The 21,743-nt window shown below is 41.4% G+C and overlaps 1 protein-coding gene across 3 annotated transcripts in view; it reads right to left on the minus strand.

Annotated features, from left to right (window-relative positions):
- The window catches only part of IMMT (inner membrane mitochondrial protein), a 40,165-nt gene extending 23,919 nt beyond the window's left edge, over positions 1–16,246 (minus strand). For all 3 annotated transcript variants that reach the window (XM_043917804.1, XM_043917803.1, XM_043917802.1), the window contains exons 1-3: positions 16,010–16,246; positions 4,056–4,129; positions 3,148–3,337 (exon numbers count right to left, since the gene is read on the minus strand). In XM_043917804.1, coding sequence (XP_043773739.1) covers positions 3,148–3,337; positions 4,056–4,129; positions 16,010–16,231 — 486 coding nt within the window. In that variant the 5' untranslated portion in view covers positions 16,232–16,246. The remainder of the gene's footprint in view (positions 1–3,147; positions 3,338–4,055; positions 4,130–16,009) is intronic.
- Between the last annotated feature and the right edge of the window lie 5,497 nt (positions 16,247–21,743).

Consider the following 21,743-nt stretch of genomic DNA (forward strand, 5'->3'; position numbering starts at 1 on the left):
CCTTATTCTTCCATGTGAACTTTAAATCTTGTCTAATTCTTCACCCTCTGGAAAAATCAATTAGAAATTTTATTAGATCTGTGTGTGTATTTATGTAAACACACATACACATCATAAAAATATTACTTCTCTCACATACATATTTAAGAGATTTGAGAGAAACATATATTTTAAGAAAAATGACATTTCTATAGTACTATATTCTATCCAGGTACATAACATTTGTCACCATTTAGGGAAGTTATCGTCTACGTTCATCAAAAAGATTTCAGCAGGGGAAGGAGGGGGTGGAACAAACTGAGAGAGCAGTATTAAAACATATACATTACCATATGTAAAACAGAGAGCTAGTGGGAAGTTATATATAACACAGGGAGCTCAACCCAGCGCTCTGTGAGGACCTGGAGGTGTGGGATCGGGGTGGAGGGGTGGGAAGGAGGTTCAGGAGGGAGGGAGTATATGTATACTTAAGGCTAATTCACATTATTGTACAGCAGAAACCAACACAACATTGTAAAGCAATTATTCTCTGATTAAAAGAAACAAGAAAAAAACTAAATTCAGATACAGCACTTGTATCTATAATGAGACAATAAACTAACCATGTGAAAAACATTTTAGGATTATCTTCTCTCAGTATTTACTGACTATGCATAAATAACCATGTTGACACTAAAAGGGTTACCATCAAATGAAATGCATAGTTTCTAAAATCGACAAGTTTGTAACAGTGCACAACAACTGAGAGTACTCAATAAATGGGACAAAATAAAAATAAAAACACTGCTACTGGAATTCAGAGGTGACAGAAAACTGACTTTGGTCTGTGTAGTGAAGAAAGCCGGTCTTGAAGAAAACAATAGAAGACAAAAGAAAGGAAGTCATTCTGGGTAGAAGACGACCATGGGAAGAGGTATACAAATAGAAAGGATCTCTGTTTAGTCTTCTGCTTTACCAAGGACCTTGGAACAATGCCTGGTACATAATAATCACTTGACTGACATTTGAGTAAATGAATGAATGAAAAGTACAGGCATATCCATAAGGTAAACAAGTATGAGAGCACAGATTTATGTGCAGGACCATACAGAGATACGGACAGAAGTGTAAGCAAGAGCCACACTGCCAAGGGTACTGAGTGTCAACCAAAGAACCAGCAAAAACCATAAACCACAGAAATAAAGGAACCAATCGTCAGCTCCCAGGCTAACATTTAACCACTCTTGGTTTCACTTTCCTTATTCATACCATGAGACAATCTCAAAGCCTTACTTGCTTTTATATTCTGTCTTTAAAACAATAGGAATCAAAGTCCCTGATTAAGTGATACAGTGAAAATATCATGAAAACATCACAACACTTATTCTAGAAGATTCTCTAAAACTGATAAAGGGATAGCCTAGATGATGTTAAGAGTGACTGGGGGGCGGAGCCTGGAGGTGGGAAAGAAACGCTGTGTGTAGGGAGGAACAGCACTGCTGACCTGCTGAGCACTTCCACCTGTCAGCTCTGCATGTCTGCATTACACCACCTCACAATTTGCAGTCTTTTTTAAATTTCTTATTTTTTAATAACTTTATTTATTTTTAGTTGTACTGGGTCTTCATTGCTGCATGGGCTTTTCTCTAGCTGCGGTGAGCAGGGGCTACTCTTTGCTGCAGTGTGTGGGCTTCTCATTGTGGCAGTTTCTCTTATTGCGGCACGTGAGCTCAACAGTTGTGGCTCCTGGGCTCTAGAGCACAGGCTCAATAGTCGTGGCACATGAGCTGAGTAGCTCCACAGCATGTGAGATCTTCCCAGATCAGGGATCAAACCTGTGTCTCCTGCATTGGCAGGCGGATTCTTTACCACTGAGCCATCAGAGAAGCCTTTGCACTCTTTTATTTTTTTGCACTCTTCTTAATTTGCTTTTTTAAAAATATATTAATGATTGTACCATGCTATCAGGTAGCTAGGTTAGAATTCTTGGATTCACCTTCACAATTGCCCATATTTTGCTTGCTATCCTCTCTTGTTTAACCTCTAATATTTATTCTTTTTCTTGACACCATTCTTACCCTATTTCTGACCTTTATCAGCAGGTTAGCAAAAGTGGAGCAAGAAGAGGTCAAGGCTATTGAGAATGACACTTGGAAGTCATGTCCAGGGAGAAAAGACTACTACTCTGAACTGTGTAGCCTGACTCTATGCTCCTGGATGCTTCCAGCTATTTCTCCCAGGTCATGTTAGCTCAAAACAGACTCAGGACTTTAGAATGAAGCCACAGGATTCTGCTCCTACTGAAGCTGCAACTCTATCTTCCTGAGCCAGCATAAACACTTTAAAGTTCACAGGGATGAATAAACCATGTAGAAAACTAAGAACATTTTGTATCATTTGGGGTAGGGGCAGGAGAAGTCAAAGGACACCTGCTTTTCCACATAGTAACTGTATCACAGGTCTGGTCTCGAGACCTTGCTACATACTGGAGAAAAGACCTCTACCCAGTTTCTAACAAAGAACTGGTCAGCCATGTTCAACCTCACAGACTAAGGAAATACTCAACACCAAATCAGCAAAATTCATGCTCTCTTTCATCAATCTTTTTTTCAAGCACCTGTTTGAAAGAAGGAATACGTCCAATGTTAAAAAAAAAAAAAAAATTGTAAGCCTCATGGAGAAAAGAAAGATGAAACTGAAGAAAATGCACAAAGTTCCAGGAATACTGGAAGATACTCCCATCACTGAATCAGTATGTAGCTGAAATTTCTGTGACTGCTTTGTGATCTAAAAGGAGCCATGACTAACTATAACATGGGGATCCTGGTGTCATGGCCATTCTTCGTTTACGCTTTTACCGTTCTAAGAGTCTGAGAGCTGCAGTGCTGGAGGCTGACACGGAACCCCTGGGTCTGCAGGGCAGCCAGGGTTACGTCTGCCCAAGCTGCCCTTCCATTTAACCTATGGGCCACATAATTATTTTCTATGTGATGTGGACTAAATGAGGGCACTTACGGGACTCCAAAGGGATAAAAATCCTGCTCTACAAAACATTAATTCAAGTTAAAGAAAAATGACAAACAATGCTGGCAAAACATTTTCAAGATGAAAACAACCTGCTTTTCAAAGTATTCCACAGGATAAACTGAAACTGTTTAAAACTCTCACCGGTTTCTTTGGCAATGGAACAGTGTAAGGTGGGGAACCAAGGACCATCTCAAAGAGTTTATCTGAGTAAGGTATGGTTTTCTCTACATTCTTCCGGAAATGGGAATCCCATTTGGCATACAGGATGGTGCCACCAATACCGCCGCCAACAAACAAAATGCCAGCTCCAGCAATTTTGCTAGCAGACAACCTAAGTGAAAGAAACAGGAAACACAGGTTTTTTTTTTTTTGACTCTCCTAAATCTTCTTTCCTAGACCAGCCTAAGTCTCAAAGACCTTTAAGCTCCACTTCTCTGCCACTGATTCAGATCACAGCAGCCCAGTGTATCTCCACACGCTGCACATCACCTTCCTCTGGTTTGTTGTTTAACATGTCCAAAATAAAAAATAACATTTATGGATAACTTTTCCTTAATACAGTAATATCTAGGATAGGAAGAATGAAGCAACTGGCCCTTTCATACTTAAAACTTAGCATGTTCACACTCATGAGGCTTCCTTTGAACCCCAAAAACAAGTATCACTAATTTTCAAAGCTCCTCTCCCTTAATTAAGCATTTCTGTAAATACAATGAAATAAATATTAAGAAGAGCTAACAAATACTTTTTAAGTTCCAGTGTGCTGAGTTCTAGATATAAATCTATTTGTCATATAATGGAAGCCAGCACAGGGGGAGGGGGATGTCTATCTTGGATGACATCCAACCACCAGAGCCAAAAAGAGCACCATTAACAAATTTTCACCTACAAATACATATGCTCCCAAGGTATTATGAGAAAACTCCAGTGTTTCTACCCTTTAAAAATCAAGATTTTAAGCAGATATTCCCATATTCAAGGAATGAATACACACACACACACTTCAGCACACAGTTAAAAGTCTGTTTACAGGGAGATGTGCTACATACCGAGAACTGCCTGAAGTGGAGTATCTGCGGCATGGTCGCAAGGGACGGAGGACAAATTTCCCACACAGACAACTCTAGAGGGGAAGGAGAAAACATTACAACCAATAGTACAGGAACCTAGAAGGCTTTCAGGGTCGGGAAGTAAATCCTTTTACTACAAATATAAATGTCTTTCTTAAAATTTTACTTTCATAAACCAACTTACCATGAAACATATTTACAGATCCTTAAAACCAGTGATATTTCCTGTATCCCAAGACTCATATAAAATTTACTTTTAAGATTTCAAAAAAAGGGGCTATTTTCAAGATTTCAAAAAAAGAGACTATATGAAACCACTCTCCCCTCCTCCCCCACTGACTGCACCATGCAGTTTGTGGGATCTTAGTTTCCCGACCAAGGACTGAATCTGGGCTCCTGGCAGTAGAAGCATGGAGTCCTAACCACTGGACCATCAGGGAATTCTCCAGACCACTTTTTTTTTTTTTTTAATTGAAGTATATAGTTGATGTGGGCTTCCCTGGTGGTTCAGTGGTAAAGAATTCGTCAATCAATACAGGAGACACAGGTTCAGTTCCTGGGAGAAGGAAACGGCAACCTACTCCAGTATTCTTGTCTGGGAAATCCCATGGACAGAGGAGACTGATAGGCTGCAGTCCATGGGGTAGCAAAAGAATCAGACACAGCTTAGTGACTAAATAACAACAACAACAACATAGTTGATGTACAATATTATCTTTCTGGTTTACAAAACAGTGTTCACAAATTTTTAAAGGTTATATTTCATTCATAGTTATTATAAAATATTGGCTATATTCCCTGTGTTGTACAATATCCCCTTGTAGCTTATTATTTTACACACAGAAGTTTACACCTCTTATTATTTTACACACAGAAGTTTACACCTCTTAGTCCCCTACCCTTACCTTACCTCTCCTGGTTCTCTCTCCACTGGTAACCCACTAGTCTGCTCTCTTTATCTGTGAGTCTGCTTCTTTTTATTGTAAGTAAGTGAGTGTTAGTCGCTCAGTCGTACCTGACTCTTTGCGACCCCATGGACTGCAGCCCACCAGGCTCCTCTGTCCATGAGATTTTCCAGGCGAGGATACTGGAGTGGGTTGCCATTTCCTTCTCCAGGGGATCTTCCCAACCCAGGGATCGAACCTAGGCCTCCTGCACTGCAGGCAGATTCTTTACCAACTGAGCTACAAGGGAAGCTGTAGCTTTTTTCTGGAGAGAAAAGGAGGATGCAATTGAGAAGGTTCACACAGGGCTTCTAAGAGTAATGCTGCAACTTTTAAAAACTTGTACACAAGTGTCCTGTTGTTCATGTAAGTGATATCATATAGTACTTGTCTTTGACTTATTTCACTTAGCACACTGATTATAAAATAATCCTTGCATGATTTTACTCTGATGGTTTCATTTTTTTACGTTTAAATCTTTGAATCCAGTGTAAAGTATATGGTATGGATTAACTATTTTTTCCTAAATGTCTATTCAGTTGTCCCTAAATCACAAACTGAATAATACATTTCTTCCAACAATTTGAAATGCCACCCTAAAAAATACTCAATTTCTTGATGCATTTAGATTTCCTAATTTGTTCCACTGATCCACCCTATTCACACACTTCTATTCATAGACAAATAACACAATGTTTTAACGACTGCATCTTACAATTAGGTTTTAACCTGGTAGAGCTAGTCCTCTCTTCTAGTACTTTTTTTTTTTCAGAATTTTTCTGGATTTTCTTGCTTTTGTTGTTGTTTTGAAAGCCGAGCTTTCAATTAAACAACTATAACAGCTGTAATATGCACCCTGATTTAAGAAGAGATTAAATGTGGGGAAAAAATTACCTTTTATGACCAAAAAACAGTAGCAGTAAGTTTCATACCTCTATACAAAAAAAAAAACCTGACTGTATCTTGACTCAAATTAATGGGTTTTTTAAATCTGAAACAGTGGCTCCTGATTTTAAAAATTGGCTACCTGCATAGTCTGTAATAAATTTTATTCCAAATAGAGCTTTAAAAGTCAGGAAATTGAAGCTTTTTACAGTTTTATCATATAAGTATGAATCCCTAGATACAAAGTTTAATCTTGCCTATTAAATATATATATACCTGTATCTTCTAAGTCTCTTAATCCTCAAGTCTTTTACTCTATAGATGTTTCCTCCAATAATTATTCTGTTGGAAGAATCTGCTTGTTTGATCTGCAGAATTTTCCACAGACTGGATTCTGTTCAAGGTGCAACTTAAAACATGCCAGTCCTCTGTATTTCCTGCAACCTGGAGCAGAAACCAGACACTTGACCAGACTCAGGTTTACTCTCTTTGGCAAGACTTTACATGGTAGTGTCTTCTTTCACTATGGAGGCACACAATGCCTGCCTGTCTCTCTTTTTGTAATGTTATCAACTGCTGATTTACAATGTCTAGATCCATTCATTTATTGGAAGTTGCCAAAAGTGGACTCTGATTCTATTTTTCATTTATAATTTGATATATTCATTAAAGAGATGCTTACCCTCATCTACAATTTAGCTACTCAGCAGTAGAGTTTAAAGAGGAAAAGAAGAATAAATGGTTTATTCTTTTTATCCTTTTATCCAGTTATCCTCTCATGAGGAACAATTACAGGGTTTTTTGATTTTCATTTATTGTTGACAGACTGTATTTTCCAAAACTTGCCCCATTTCACATGCTTTTCTAGAACCTTGCCACCTCCCCAGAACCCTGCAAGCTTATACTATCCCAAGAACCTCCTAATGTAACCTCCTCAGAAATGAAAGGTAAATACTTACTTATATATTATTTCCTTGTATGTATATATGCATGCGTGTGTGCTAAGTCACTTCAGTCGTGTCTGACTCTTTTGAGTCCACGGACTATAGCTGGCCAGGCTTCTCTGTTCATGGGATTTTCTAGTCAAGAATACTGGAGTGGATGGCCATGCCCTCCTCCAGGGGATCTTCCCAACCCAGGGATCCAACCCACATCTCTTAGCATTTCCTGCACTGGCAGACAGGCTCTACCACCAGCGCCACCTGGGAACCATATGTATATATAATACAATGTAATTTTTATCTGTATAATAAAAAATATAATTTACTGTGAAAGAACAAATAATGTTATGGTTAATTAATACCACTAGGTTTGGGGTGATCTGTTATACAGCTATAACCAACCATATGCTTGCACCTGGAAATGGGGTGCTACTATAAAACATGAAACACATGGTAATGACTTTGGGATGGGACTGGGGGGTGGAACTGAATGTTGGAAGGGCCTTGAGGAGACTGTTAGCAGAAGCCTAATGATCTTCACGGAAGCTGTTTTGGTGAGGGCTTAAGAAAAGCATGAAAAATATTTTGGGAATCTGGAGGAGAAAGGAATCTTTGTATGTAGTGGTAGACGTTCATCAAAACTCTCACGATGGTAAGATGTGGAAAACAGAAAAGTAGGCATCACTGTACATAATGAAAGGGGCTTCCCAGGTGGCACTAGTGGTAAAGAATCCACCTGCCAATCCAAGAGGTGCTGGAGACACGAGTTTGATCCCTGGGTTGGGAAGATCCCCTGGAGGAGGGCATGGCAACCCACTCCAGTATTCTTGCCTAGAGAATTCCATGAACAGAGGAGCCTGGCAGGCTACAGTTCATGGAGTTGCAAAGAGTCGGACATGACTGAAGCGACTTAGTACACACTATCTAATGAACTGATGGATTTAGCTAGACAGAGTATCAAGCAGAATGTTCACAAGTGCCAAATGGTTCCTTTCAGCAGAGTATAATAAGGATAGAGTCAAGCTTCTAAAACCGTAAGCCAAAAAAACTGTTTAGCTTGCAAGCAAAATTTGAAGGAAATATAAAGGACCCAGTATTTGGTGGGTTAAAAAATGAGACTGTTTCTCATTCTCAGCCTCTCCAGTTAGCAAAGATCCTTTAAGACCTCAGAAGGATCTCAGGAGGTGCTCCTCATAGAACTTTTTACACTGAGAATAGGCTCACTAAGGACAACATTAAGAGTATGCAACCCATATTCCTTTCATTAAACAACAGGACTGCTGAGAATCTTAGGGGTTTTAGACCACAGCAGCCTCACAGGAAGCCTAAAATGGAGAATAGCTTATCTTGGTCCGATTTATGGGTGTGGCTTTTGTCTAATGGAGAAAACCCCAGAAAGACCCACAAGAAACCCACAAAGTCATTAAGATGAAAAACAGGCCAGCCTGGATTAAAGGGGAAAGAGTACAAAATGAATTGAAGTTTCTGGACTCCAGAACGTCTGCAGACAGACATCAGCCTGAGAAAACGTAGCTGCCAACAGGCTACGTTTCTAGAATAGGAAGGATAATTTAAGGAGTGAAACCTGAAGCCCAGAGGGTAGAACCAAGTTAAGGAGAAACATTCCCAAGCAGAAGGACTAAGTCCTAATTAGGCAAGCAGCAACTCATGCCAGACAGACCTGACATTTGTTATGAACAGTGACTGCTGTGTCTTTCTTTTCTGCCTTTTGGGATGGGAGTGTCACACTTTATTGTACATAGGACACATGGGGAACAGATAACTTGTCTCTTTAGTTCACAGGTCTTTAGACTGAAAGGAAAAGCACTTAAGAAACTGCACCCAAGTGCAAGGTGTTTTGTGTGCAAAGGTAACTGATTTGATGACAAGACCCTGGTCTGTTAGTCTAAGTCTGATGCTGTGACGGGATGAGGTTCTGGAGGGTTCTAAGGAAGACTGTGAACACATCTGCATATGGGAGGGATGCGCGCTGCTGTGGCTACAGACAGACCATGTGACTACAGTAATACTTCCTGTGATGTTTCTTCCAGCAACTCGCTATCTTCCATCAAACTGACATCTATGCACCACTCCCTGGAACCAGGACAGGCCTAAGTTATCAATTTACTAATAAGGGCAGTGAAAGTGATACTCTGTGACATGTGGGACCAGGACATAAAGGGAACACAGTTTCTGCCTGGCTCTGCCTCTCATCACACTTGCTCTTGGAACCCAGCCACCAAACAGTGAGGAAGCCCAGACATGTAAAACCCCACATGCAGGTGTTCCAGCCAACAGCGCCAGCAGAGGTCTCAGCTGCCACCAGTATCAACTGCCAGACATGGGACTGAGGAAGCCTTTGAGATGACTCTAGCCCTAGCCACTGCCTGACTACAGCCTCACAAGGGATGCTGACCAAACTGGCCACCTGAGACCAGGAAACCCCCAGAACTGAGTGAGGCAATAATCTTTTACCCCAAGCTCAAGGTGCCTTATGTAGTTACCACAAACTAAAACAGGATCTTTATCAACTCATAGATTTAAATACTTTTGATGTATTTAAACCAGCTGCAATTATTATCTGTTTGAAAACTCAAATTGTCCCAACTTTGGTCAATGGATACTACTTCAAGTTTATTATGTGTTATATTTCTTTAATATTACATACACACACACATCTATTTATCTATCTTTAGATATCTACCTGGAGGGCTTCCCAGGTGGTGCTAGTAATAAAGAACCTGCCTACCAATGCAGAAGGGCTTCCCTTGTAGCTCAGTTGGTAAAGAATCTGCCTGCAGCACAAGAGACCCAGGTTCGATCCCTGGGTCAGGAAAATCCCCTGGAGAAGGAAATAGAAACCCACTCCAGTATTCTTGCCTGGAGGATCCCACGGACAGAGGAGACTGGCAGGCTACAGTCCATGGGGTCGCAAGAGTCAGACATGACTTAGTGACTAAACCACCACCAATGCAGGAGATGTAAGGGACGTGGGTTGGATCCCTGGGTCAGAAAGATCCCCTGGAGGAGGGTACAACAACCCACTCCAGTATTCTTGCCTGGAGAATCCCATAGACAGAGTAGCCTGGTAGGCTACAGTCCATAAGGTCGCAAAGAGTTGGACATGATTGAGCATGCATGCACACACTTCATATATCAGGTCATTTCCAACTACCTGGTGCTTTTTCTCTGCATGGTAAATTTCACTTATAAAAGTCACCATTTAAAGTGCACATGTCAGTGCCATTTAGTACATGCACAATGCTATACAACCATCACCACTATTTAGTTCCAGAACAGTTTCATCACTCCAAAAATAAATTCCTGTACCATCAGGTCTCCCCACATTCCCTTCTCCCTAGCTCCTGGCAGCAATTATCTACCTTGGCTCTACAGAGCCTGTTCTGAACTTTTCCTATAAATGGAATAATGCAATACGTTGCTTTCTGTGGCTTGTTTTTAAGGTCCTTCTATGTTGTCACACGTATCATGTATGTAACTCATACTTGATTCCTTTTTGTGAAATTAGTATGAAACTAGTTCATTCAGTTTGAACTGCCAAACCCTAGTTCAAACTGAATGAACTAGTTTGTTGTATAGATATACCATATTTTGTTTATCTAGACATCAGCTGAACATCTGAATTGTCTCTATCTTTTGCTATCAACATTCACCTACAAGTTTTTGTTTGAATACCTGTTTTCAGTTCTTTGGGGGGGAACTGCAGGGTCATAAGGTTAATTCTGTGTTTAACTCTGCAACATTTTACATTCCCACAATGAAGTATGAGGGTTCCAATTTCTCCACATCCTCACTTGTTATTTTCTGTTTTTATCAGAACCATCCTGTTGGCTACAAAGTGGCTATTTCACTGTGATTTTGATTTACATTTCCTTAATGTCAAAGGATTTTGAGCTCTTTTCTAGTGCTTGTTGGCCATTTATACACCTTCCCTGGATAAATGTCTAGTTAAGTCCTTAGCCCATATTTTATTTGGGTTGTCTTCTTATTCCTAAGTTGTAGGAGATCTTTACATATTACAGATACTAGAACTTCATCAGTTATATGATTTGAAAATAGTCCCTCCTATTCTTTTCATTCTTGTGTCATTTGATGCAAAAATTTTTTTAATTTTGTGAAATCAAATTTATCTTATGTCTTTTGGTGTCCTGTGTTAAGAAACCACTGCCAAATCCAAGGTCTACCTCCAAAACTCTTTCTTAAGCACCAGACTAAACTCTCTGTTTATTCATACAAACTAAATATCCTAACTTTAACACAAAAGATACTGGACACCTCTTAATTCTGGAATACCTTTTAATAATAATAAACAACAATACAGAAGAGACATTACTGTTTCAAAACAATTTGTCTTGACATATAACTTTGTAATAAATGTTGTTAAGGTTAGTGCTGCCTCCAACCTATAAAAATGTGATTTTAGCAAACAAAACAAACAAAAGGAGAGATAAAACACACAATTTCCATTTGATGGTTGTACATCATTAGATTTAATTTCTAGGCCAAGATATTGTTCTTTTTAAAGTGCAGTTTAAGGTTCAGGCATGCGTTCTGGCTCATAGTGATTGAAAGTACTTTAAATTAGTGGGAAAGTAGCATGCTTGCATCACATAGAGTGAGAGTGGTATTCAGTTACCTCTGTTGCGCCAGTTTGTGTTGCAGTTTACCGATTCAATATAGCCCTGCATTTAAAATTCCTTTTTAAGATTTGTGAATTTTATTTTTATTAAGAGTATAGATATAAAGTACTGTAGTTTACAGCTAGGCCTTGAAATAATCTTTTTAGGATCTGTTAGGAATAAGGTTGGTATTGTATTGTATGTAACCTGCACAATGTGGAAAGCTGATAAACCTGTGCAAAATCTTTAAAAACAAAACAAAACACAATTTCCATGTGATGTTTTGGTACAAACCACTAATTCCTTAGCCCTACCAAACTAAAGTGAACACAGAAAAAGAAACCACAATCCTGGAAACAGAGACTGTAATACAAGGCCCCTCATATAAACCCTATCTAGAGGTTGCAGGTTTCCTTTCTAGACTAGGGGGTAGTTGTAACTGATATTTTTGAATTCTGTCAGAAGAATTCCTCCCACACAAACAAAAGACATCCAGACATTAACGGTCAGTTCTACATTTGAAATACAGATTAATATGCAACAACTTTTTCTATAGTTAACTAAAAATATTTTATAGGAATCATGCATTAAGGTTAAAAATCTATCACACACAAAAATACAGTAAATTTGACATGAAAGCAGTATTATTTCTCAGTAAATTCATATTCTAGATCTAGGAGAAAAAGGGCTCTTTAATTATGATAAAGAAATGGCAGATATTCATCAGCATGGCAAAAGCAGGAAGGTGACATTTCCCTAGTTTTCTCTGCATCTATGTGTGGATATATATTACTTATATATTCTCAATCTGTGTTCTAAGTCATGACATAAAATGTATTTCAAAATGGTTTGAAAGCAACTCATCTAGAGAAATAAAAATAAAGAATAAAAAAAAGATTCTAATATCCATAGAAGTAAACAGGCTGCATCATATATTAAACTACTTTCTACCAGGTACATCTTGCTACCTACATCTATTACTGAGCAACAGTATTTTATTATCCTAGTGAAAAGAAAGAATTCTAAAAGATGATAGCTAAAAATATTCACAAGACAAGTTCAGTCTTAAACTAGCCCTGCTATCAAACTTGGTCTTAGTTAAACAAATTAGCTTAGTCAATCCTCAAGAATAATGATGTCTCCTTCTCTTTTAAGATCAATGCATATGCAGTGACTACTCCCAAATTTATAGTCTGGGAGAGGGTCAGGCTAGACTGAAAGCCCAGGTCCTCCAAACCCTGGATCCACCTCAAAAACGGTTGGGCCTGGCCATGCAGTCCTGGGACTAAGAGAAGATGGATGGTGTCAGGTCTGGCAAGTGAGGAAGAATCAGAGCTCTGAAGCTCATTTCTGGGAAAGAAAGAGCAATTCATTCCTGCTGAATACCCACATGGATGACTAAGTCCAGACACTGAGAATCAATTAGATGTCAGCTGAGGTGGTTAATTTTATATGTCAAAATAGGTGTTTTTGGACGAGATCAACATTTAAATCAGTGAACTACAAGTAAAGTGGGTTGCCTTCCACAATGTGGGTGGGCCTCATCCAACCAACTGAAGGCCTCAATAGAACAAAAAGACCAGCCTGCCCAAGCAAGAGGCAATTCTCTAGCAGAATGCCTTCAACCAAAACTGCACCATCAGCTCTCCTGGGTCTCTAGCTTGCCAGCCTTCAGAATGAAAATGTACCATCTCTTCTGAGTATGTGCATATCAAGCCTGCCAGCCTCCATTACAGATATTGGACTTGACCGTCTCCACAACTGCATGGGTCAATTCTTTATAATAAGTCTATCTATATACGCATCCTATTGTTTCTATTTCTCTTTGTGTGTTAGTCACTCAGTTGTGTCTGACTCTCTGCAACCCCATGGGCTATAGCCCACCATCATCCTCTGTCCATGGAATTTTCCAGGCAAGAATACTGGACTGGGTTGCCATTCCCTTCTCCAGTGGATCTTCCCAACAAGTATTGGACCCAGGTCTCCGGCACTGCAGGCAGATTCTTTACCACCTGAGCCAAGTTTCTCTAGAGAAGTTCTAAAACCTATGGAGGTTTAAGGGAGGTCACATCTTCTCATGGAAATTAAGAAAAATTCACAGAACACATTAATCTTTCATTCAAACATGTCACACTTGTGACATGTTTATTTACTGAGCATCTATTAGGAGCTAGGGACTATTATGAGTACTGATGTAAATACAGTCCCTTTGAGGAGCTTCCATTTTAATGTGGTAAACACATAATAAATACACAGCATGTCAGGTGGTGTAAGAGCTACAAAGTAAAACCAAGGAGGGTAAGGGTAGGTTCCAGAGGGATGCAAAGGAGAGAGCGAGCAGACGTGTCTTAGATAGGGAAGGCCTCTCTGAAAGAAAAGTGATATCTAAGAAAACATCTGAATGAAGGGAGTGAGCTAAGCAAAGATGTGTGGGAGGACTTCAGGGCAAATAGCAACTGAAAAGGCAATCAGAAGAACAGAATGAAGCAGAGTGAAAAAAAATAAGATATGCAAAGAGCCAGATCACAAAGAGCCCTGTGGATGTGGTAAAGAGTTTAGATTTTATTCTGATATGATGGGATGTCACTGGAGGGCATGGCATGGTCCAGTCTGTGTGCTTTTTTAAAGGCCTTTGTTAACAACGAGGTAAAGAACTGACCCTAGGGTAGACAGAGGAGACAGATCAGTGACAACCATGCTGTAACCTTTGGGCAGAATAATGAGGAGTGGGCCTGAAAGCAGGGCCCCAAAGGTACACCTCAACAGTTTTGCCCTGAAAGGTTGCTCTGCTTCGTGCATCCTCCCAGGCCCACTTGGGCACTTTGGTAGCCCAGATTCTAAGATGGCTCCCACGATCTCTGTCCCCAGTGGTTAAGCCCATGATCAGAGTTGTACAGGCAAAAGGGATTTTACAGATGTAATGAGGTTTCTAATCAGTTGACCTGATTTATCAAAAGGGATTTATCCAGGTGGGTTTGCCCTAATCACATAAGCCTTTTAAACCTAGGTCTGGAAATCAGAAACAGGGAAGAGATATTAAAGTCTGAGAGACAAGCTCCTGGTAACCTGCAACAAAGTAAACATCTTTGCTATAAACTGCTTCTAAGAATCTTGTGGCAAAGAATTTCAGGCAGCCCCCAGGTAGGTGAGGTGAGGGCTAGCAAGAAAACAGGGACTTCAGCCCTACAGCTGCAAGGGACTGAATTCTGCTAACAAACGGAAGGAGCTTAGAAGAGGACCCTGAGCTCCAAATGCGAATCACAGCAGGGACACACTCTGACTGCACCCCTGTATGAGAGCAAGCAGATAACCCTAACCATTCACCTCTAGAAACAGTAAGGTAATAAATGGGTGTTGTTTTAAGCTGCTCCATCTGTGGTACCTGCTATGTACACACAGCAATAGGAAACTAATACACACTCCACTTTACTATGGAAGAGCCTGCTTCTTTTACCCTGGAAACGAAAGGGGAGATGGAAGATAAGCAAACGTGGGGAAAAAAAAAAAAAAATCTGACTTTTCTAACTGACTGTGTCCAGGGACTTTGCTCAATGGCTTGAGTCACAGAACCTGTTTGGTAAATTCCACATTTTGCCAAAATACCAATTCTCTTTCAATTGTGAGCAATGGAAGCAGGTTTACTACTTTAAATTTCAGTAAATTACTTTAATGTGTGTGTTTAGTCGTTCAGTCCTGTCCGACTCTTTGTGACCCCATGGACTGTAGCCTTCCAGGCTTCTCTGTCCATGAGATTCTGCAGGCAAGACTACTGGGGTGGATTGCCATGTCCTTCTCCAAAATTACTGTGATAATTATGCAGAAATACAAGTAACTCCTTGGACGTCTGCCAAAGTTGTCCCAGCACCTAGAGACCGAGATCCTCAGGCTAATCTCAGAAACGAGCACAAGGTCAGGCGCTTAACCTTCCTCGAGTTCTAGAAGCTCGAGCTCTTACTGTTTTTATTCAAAGTAAGAATAACTCAAGAGGCGTGCTCAGTTATGAAAAGAAAGGCAGTCCTTCCTGGATAATTACAACCTTGACCCCTAAAACGCGGTCTCCAGCAGTCCAGGCACCTTAAAGTGCAACCAGCCAAGGATATGCGTGTCCCGCTGGGAACTGTAGTTTTCCCCCCGTCGACCTTCAACCACTGGATCCGCGAAACCTCTCACGCGCCCAACCGGCGACCCGGGCGGCAGCAGCCTCGATTGGTCCTAGACTGAGGCAGCGAGGGGCTGATTGGATGGCACGTCCCCAAAGCCGTGCCTCCCGTCCTACGCCCGCCTCCCCGCCACCTTCTCTCCTCCACGCCCCATCCCGTTTCAGCAATAACCCTCCAGTCATTCCCGTCCACCGAACTCCCGAATTAACTGCCTCACGGGCCCACCCAGGACTCTCGCGATAAGGGCGGCCCGGAGACACGCCTCTGTCCTGGGGCCTAGGCAAAGCCAAGCCCTCCCTTATTTTCCGCTGGTTGCCGAGAGTCAGTTCACCATGCGCTGTCTCCCGGCGCCCCCGTCCTCACCTGGGCGGTGGAGGTCACGCCGGATAACTGACAGGCTCGCAGCATCTCTGCTGCGTTGACGCCGCTTCGGGTGTAAGAGTGAGCTAGGGCGGCGGCGCGTGTAGGGGAGACGGTGCGTCCGTGCGTGCCTGCGTCCGCGCCGCCTGTCCGCGCCGGGCGTACCGGAAGGGCAGCCAACGCCACTGCGCACGCGCAGCCCCGTCTCGCTCCTGTCCCGGCCATTCGAAGAGGGTGGGCCCTTTCCAGGCGGAAAGGGCGGTCTCTCCTTCCGGGTCGCGCTGAGGGGTAGCCTCTGTTACCCGAAGTGTAGGTTACCAGGTAAACGCGAGCGTTGGCAGTGGATATGAAACTCGGGCTTTGGTCGCCCAGGAACCGAGCAGGTGTGACTCGTCGATAATTAAAGCAAGAAACTATCTCAGCCATTTCTGTCGGCTGGATATTTCGTAGAAAGAAATGGATTTGCCAAAAGACCATTGCCACACTTGGTCTCCGTTTGCGCGTTCCTTTCGTTTCACAGCCCTTCAGGGAGTCATCCTGCTTAAGGGAGGTTCAGTTCAGTTCACTTCAGTTGCTCAGTCGTGTCCAGTTTTTTGCAACCCCATGGACTGCAACACAACAGGATTCCCTGTTCTTCACCAAGTCCGGGAGTTCGCTCAAACTCAAGTCCCTTGAGTCGGTGATGCTATCCAACCATCTGATACTCTGTCGTCCCCTTCTCCTTCTGCCCTCAAGCTTTCCTGGCATCAAGATCTTTTCAGATGAGTCACCTCTTCGCATCAAGTGACCAAAGTACTGGAGTTTCAGCTTTAACATCAGTCCTACCAATGAACACCCAGGACTGATCTCCTTAAAGATGGACTGGTTGGATCTCCCTGAAGTCCAAGGGACTCTCAAGAGTCTTCCCCAACACCACAGTTCAAAAGCATCAATTCTTCGGGGATCAGCTTTCGTTACAGTCCAACTCTCACATCCATACATGACTACTGGAAAAACCATAGCCTTGACTAGACAGACCTTTGTTGGCAAAGTAATGTCTGCTGTTTAATATGCTGTCTAGGTTGGTCATAACTTTCCTTCTAAGGAGTAAGCATCTTTTAATTTCATGGCTGCAGTCACCATATGCAGTCATTTTGGAGCCCCAAAAAATAAAAGTCAGCCACTGTTTCCACTGTTTACCCATCTATTTGCCATGAAGCGACGGGACGGCTGCCATGATCTTAGTTTTCTGAATGTTGAGCTTTAAGCCAACTTTTTCACTCTCCTCTTTCACTTTCTTCAAGAGGCTCTTTAGTTCTTCACTTTCTGCCATAAGGGTGGTGTCATCTGCATATCTGAGGTTATTGATATTTCTCCAACCAGTCTTGAGTCCAGCGTGTGCTTCTTCCAGCCCAGCATTTCTCATGATGTACTCTGCATATAGGTTAAATAAGCAGGGTGATATACATTTTTGACATACTCCTTTTCCTATTTGGAACCAGTCTTGCTCCATGTCCAGTTCTAACTCTTGCTTGCTGACCTGCATACAGGTTTCTCAAGAGGCAGGTCAGATGGTCTGCTATTCCCATCTCTTTCAGAATTTTCCACAGTTTATGGTGATCCACACAGTCAAAGGCTTTGGCATAGTCAATAAAGCAGAAATAGATGTTTTTCTGGAACTCTCTTGCTTTTTCGATGATCCAGTGGATGTTGGCAATTTGATCTCTGGTTCCTCTGCCTTTTCTAAAACCAGCTTGAACATCTGGAATTTCTCGGTTCATGTATTGCTGAAGCCCGGCTTGGAGAATTTTGAGCATTACATTACTAGCATGTGAGATGAGTGCAATTGTGCAGTAGTTTGAGCATTCTTTGGCATTGCTTTTCTTTGGGATTGGAATGAGAACTGACCTTTTCGTCTTTTGGCCACTGCTGAGTTTTCCAAATTTGCTGACATATTGAGTGCAGCACTTTCACAGCATCATCTTTTAGGATTTGAAATAGCTCAACGGGAATTCCATCACCTCCACTAGCTTTGTTCATAGTGATGCTTCCTAAGGCCCACTTGACTTCACATTCCAGGATGTCTGGCTCTAGGTGAGTGATCACACCCTCGTGATTATCTGGGTCGTGAAGATCTTTTCTCTACAGTTCTTCTGAGTATTCCTGCCACCGTTTCTTAATATCTTATGCTTCTGTTAGGTCCATACCATTTCTGTCATTTATTGTGCCCATCTTTGCATGAAATGTTCCCTTGGCATCTCTAATTTTCTTGAAGAGATCTCTAGTCTTTCCCATTCTATTGTTTTGCTCTATTTCTTTGCATTGATCACTGAGGAAGGCTTTCTTATCTCTCCTTGCTATTCTTTGAAACTCTGCATTCAAGTGGGTATATCTTTCCTTTTCTCCTTTGCCTTTCACTTCTCTTTTCTCAGCTATTTGTAAGGCCTCCTCAGACAACCATTTTGCCTTTTTGTATTTCTTTTTCTCGGGGATGGTCTTGATCACTGCCTCCTGTACAATGTCACAAACCTCTGTCCATAGTTCCTCAGGCACTCTGTCTATCAGATCTAATCCCTTGAATCTATTTGTAACTTCCACTGTATAATCGTAAGGGATCTGATTTATGTCATATCTGAATGGTCTAGTGATTTTCCCTACTTTCTTCAGTTTAAGTCTGAATTTGGCAATAAGGAGTTCATGATCTGAGCCACAGTCAGTTCCTGGTCTTCTTTTTGCTGACTGTATAGAGCTTCTCCATCTTTGGCTGCAAAGAATATAATCAATCTGATTTTGGTATTGACCATCTGGTGATGTCCATGCATAGAGTCTTCTCTTGTGTTTTTGGAAGAGGGTGTTTGCTATGACCAGTGTGTTCTCTTGGCAGAACTCTATTAGCTGTTGCCCTGCTCCATTCTGTACTCCAAGGCCAAATTTGCCTGTTACTCTGGGTAATTCTTGACTTCCTACTTTTGCATTCCAGAAAACTAACCAGTCTGATCACATGGACCACAGCCTTGTCTAACTCAATGAAACTATGAGCCATGATGTGTAGGACTACCCAAGCATACGGGTCATGGTGGAGAGTTCTGACAAAACATGGTCCACTGGAAAAGGGAATGCAAACCACTTCAGTATTCTTGCCTTGAGAACCCCATGAAAGTGAAAGTGAAGTCGCTGAGTCATGTCCGACTCTGCGACCCATGGACTGTAACCTATCAGGCTCCTCTGACCATGGGATTTTCCAGGCAGGAGTACTGGAATAGGTTGCCATTTCCTTCTCCAGGGGATCTTCCCCACCCAGGGATCTAACCCCGGTCTCCTGCATTGCAGGCAGATGCTTTACCATCTGAGCCACTTGATCTTAGCTGAGAACCCCATGAACAGTATGAAAATCAGTATGATTTCAAGTATGAAAAACAGTATGAAAATCATTTAACACGTTAAATATTAAGCAACATATTTAATACTATTAATAGTAATAATGATCTTACCATCACAGTATAGTGGAAACTAAACTTGTGTATCTGTTGCATTTGCAAAGGACTTTCAAGTCTTAATGCTACCAAATCCAATTTATAAAGTAGAGAAATAGATTTGAAAATTATCTAAAACCAGGTAATTTCTTATGTTTGTATAGGTTCATTGCTTTTCAGAGTACTTTTGTAGTTATATTACACTATTTCATACTGCTATCACTTAACAGCTTCCAGAGCAGATCCCATTTTTTAAATTAATTTTATTCTTGAACTGTCGTCACAACCCCTCCATCCCATCCCTGCCCACTACTGTCAATTTCTGTAGTTTCCTAACCTCTAGTTTAACCAAGTCCTTAATCCTCATCTTCCACGTGCAATGTAAGATTTTTTATTTTTGCTTTAAAATGGACTCTCCTAAAGTAACTTAGAAATGTAATTCGTTCCCTCGTTGAAAACTTTAGGCGACTCCCACTGCCAATTCAAAGATCCTTAAGAAATGTCTCAGAGTACTTTTCCAGCCTGTGTTCATGTTTTATGGCTCAAAGTGGTCACTGTAGGTCGGAGGTCAAGATAGCAACAATAGCAATTCAAGCTCATCAGCCTCTTGTCTACCCTAAAACCCAGAGAAACTGAAATATAACCAACTCAGTGGTTCTCAAAGTGTAGCCTGGGACTCCTGGTGAACCTGAAAGCGTTAAAGAGGGTCCATAAAATCAAAGCAACCTTCATAATTTTAGATATTTGCTGTTTTTTAACTCATTATTCATATTTGTAGCATTTTCCCAGACACTAGGTAACAGGTGATACCACAACAAATTGAATGCATAAGCAAATTGCAGAATCCAGTTTTCTATTAAACCAGACCTTGCAGAGACTTGAAAAGAGATTAAACAATGCCACTCTTCTCATTAATTTTCTTTTAATTTACTTTTTGTTTGTGTCAGGTCTTAGTTGTAACCAGGGTTTTTTAGTTGTGGCGTGTGGGATCCAGTTCCCTAACCAGGGATCGAACCCAGGCCCCCTGCCTTGGGAGCACAGAGTCTTAGCCATTGGATCACCAGGGAAGCCTTCATTAATTTTTAATTTTGAAATAATTTTTCCTAAAATATTTGTTAATATGTAACAGGCTTATAATTTTTTTCTGCACCACATCAGCATGTAGAATATCAGTTTCCCTACCAGGGATCTGGTATGCAGGTCAAGAAGCAACAGTTAGAACTAGACATGGAACAACAGACTGGTTCCAAATCGGGAAAGGAGTATGTCAAGGCTGTATGTTGTCACCCTTTTTATTTAACTTATATGCAGAGTATATCGTGAAAAACGCCGGACTGGATGATGCACAAACTGGAATCAAAATTGTCGGGAGAAATATCAATAACCTCAGATATGCAGATGCTGCTGCTGCTGCTGCTGCTGCTAAGTTGCTTCAGTAGTGTCGGACTCTGTGAGACCCCATAGATGACAGTCCATCAGGCTCCTCTGTCCCTGGGATTCTCCAGGCAAGTATACGGGGGTTTGTTGCCATTTCCTTCTCCAATGCATGCATGCATGCTAAGTCGCTTCAGTTGTATCTGACTCTGTGCGATCCCATGAAAACAGCCCACCAGGCTCCTCTGTCCATAGGATTCTCCAGGCAAGAATGCTGGAGTGGGTTGCCATTTTCTTCTCCAATATGCAGATGACACCACCCTTATGGCAGAAAGCGAAGAACTAAAGAGCCTCTTGATGAAAGTGAAAGAGGAGAGCGAAAAAGTTGGCTTAAAACTTAACATTCAGAAAACTAAGATCATGGCATTGGTCCCATCACTTCATGGCAAATAGATGGGGAAACAGTGACAGACTTTATTTTGGGGGGCTCCCAAATCACTGCAGATGGTGACTGCAGCCATGAAATTAAAAGACACTTGCTCCTTGGAAGAAAAGTTATGACCAACCTAGACAGCATATTAAAAAGCAGAGACATTACTTTGGTAGCAAAGGTCCATCTAGTTAAAGCTGTGGTTTTCCCAGTAGTCATGTATGGATGTGAGAGTTGGACTATAAAGAAAGCTGAGCACCAAAGAATTGATGCTTTCAAACTGTGCTGTTGGAGAAGACTCTTGAGAGCCCCTTAGACTACCAGGAGATCCAACCAGACCACCCTAAAGGAAATCAGTCTTGAATATTCAGTGGAAGGACTGATACTGAAGCTGAAACTCCAATACTTTGGCCACCTAATGTGAAGACCTGACTCATTTGAAAAGACTCTGATGCTGGGAAAGATTGAGGGCGGGAGGAAA

The sequence above is a fragment of the Cervus elaphus genome, chromosome 11 (assembly GCF_910594005.1).
Source record: "Cervus elaphus chromosome 11, mCerEla1.1, whole genome shotgun sequence".
NCBI lineage: Eukaryota > Metazoa > Chordata > Mammalia > Artiodactyla > Cervidae > Cervus > Cervus elaphus.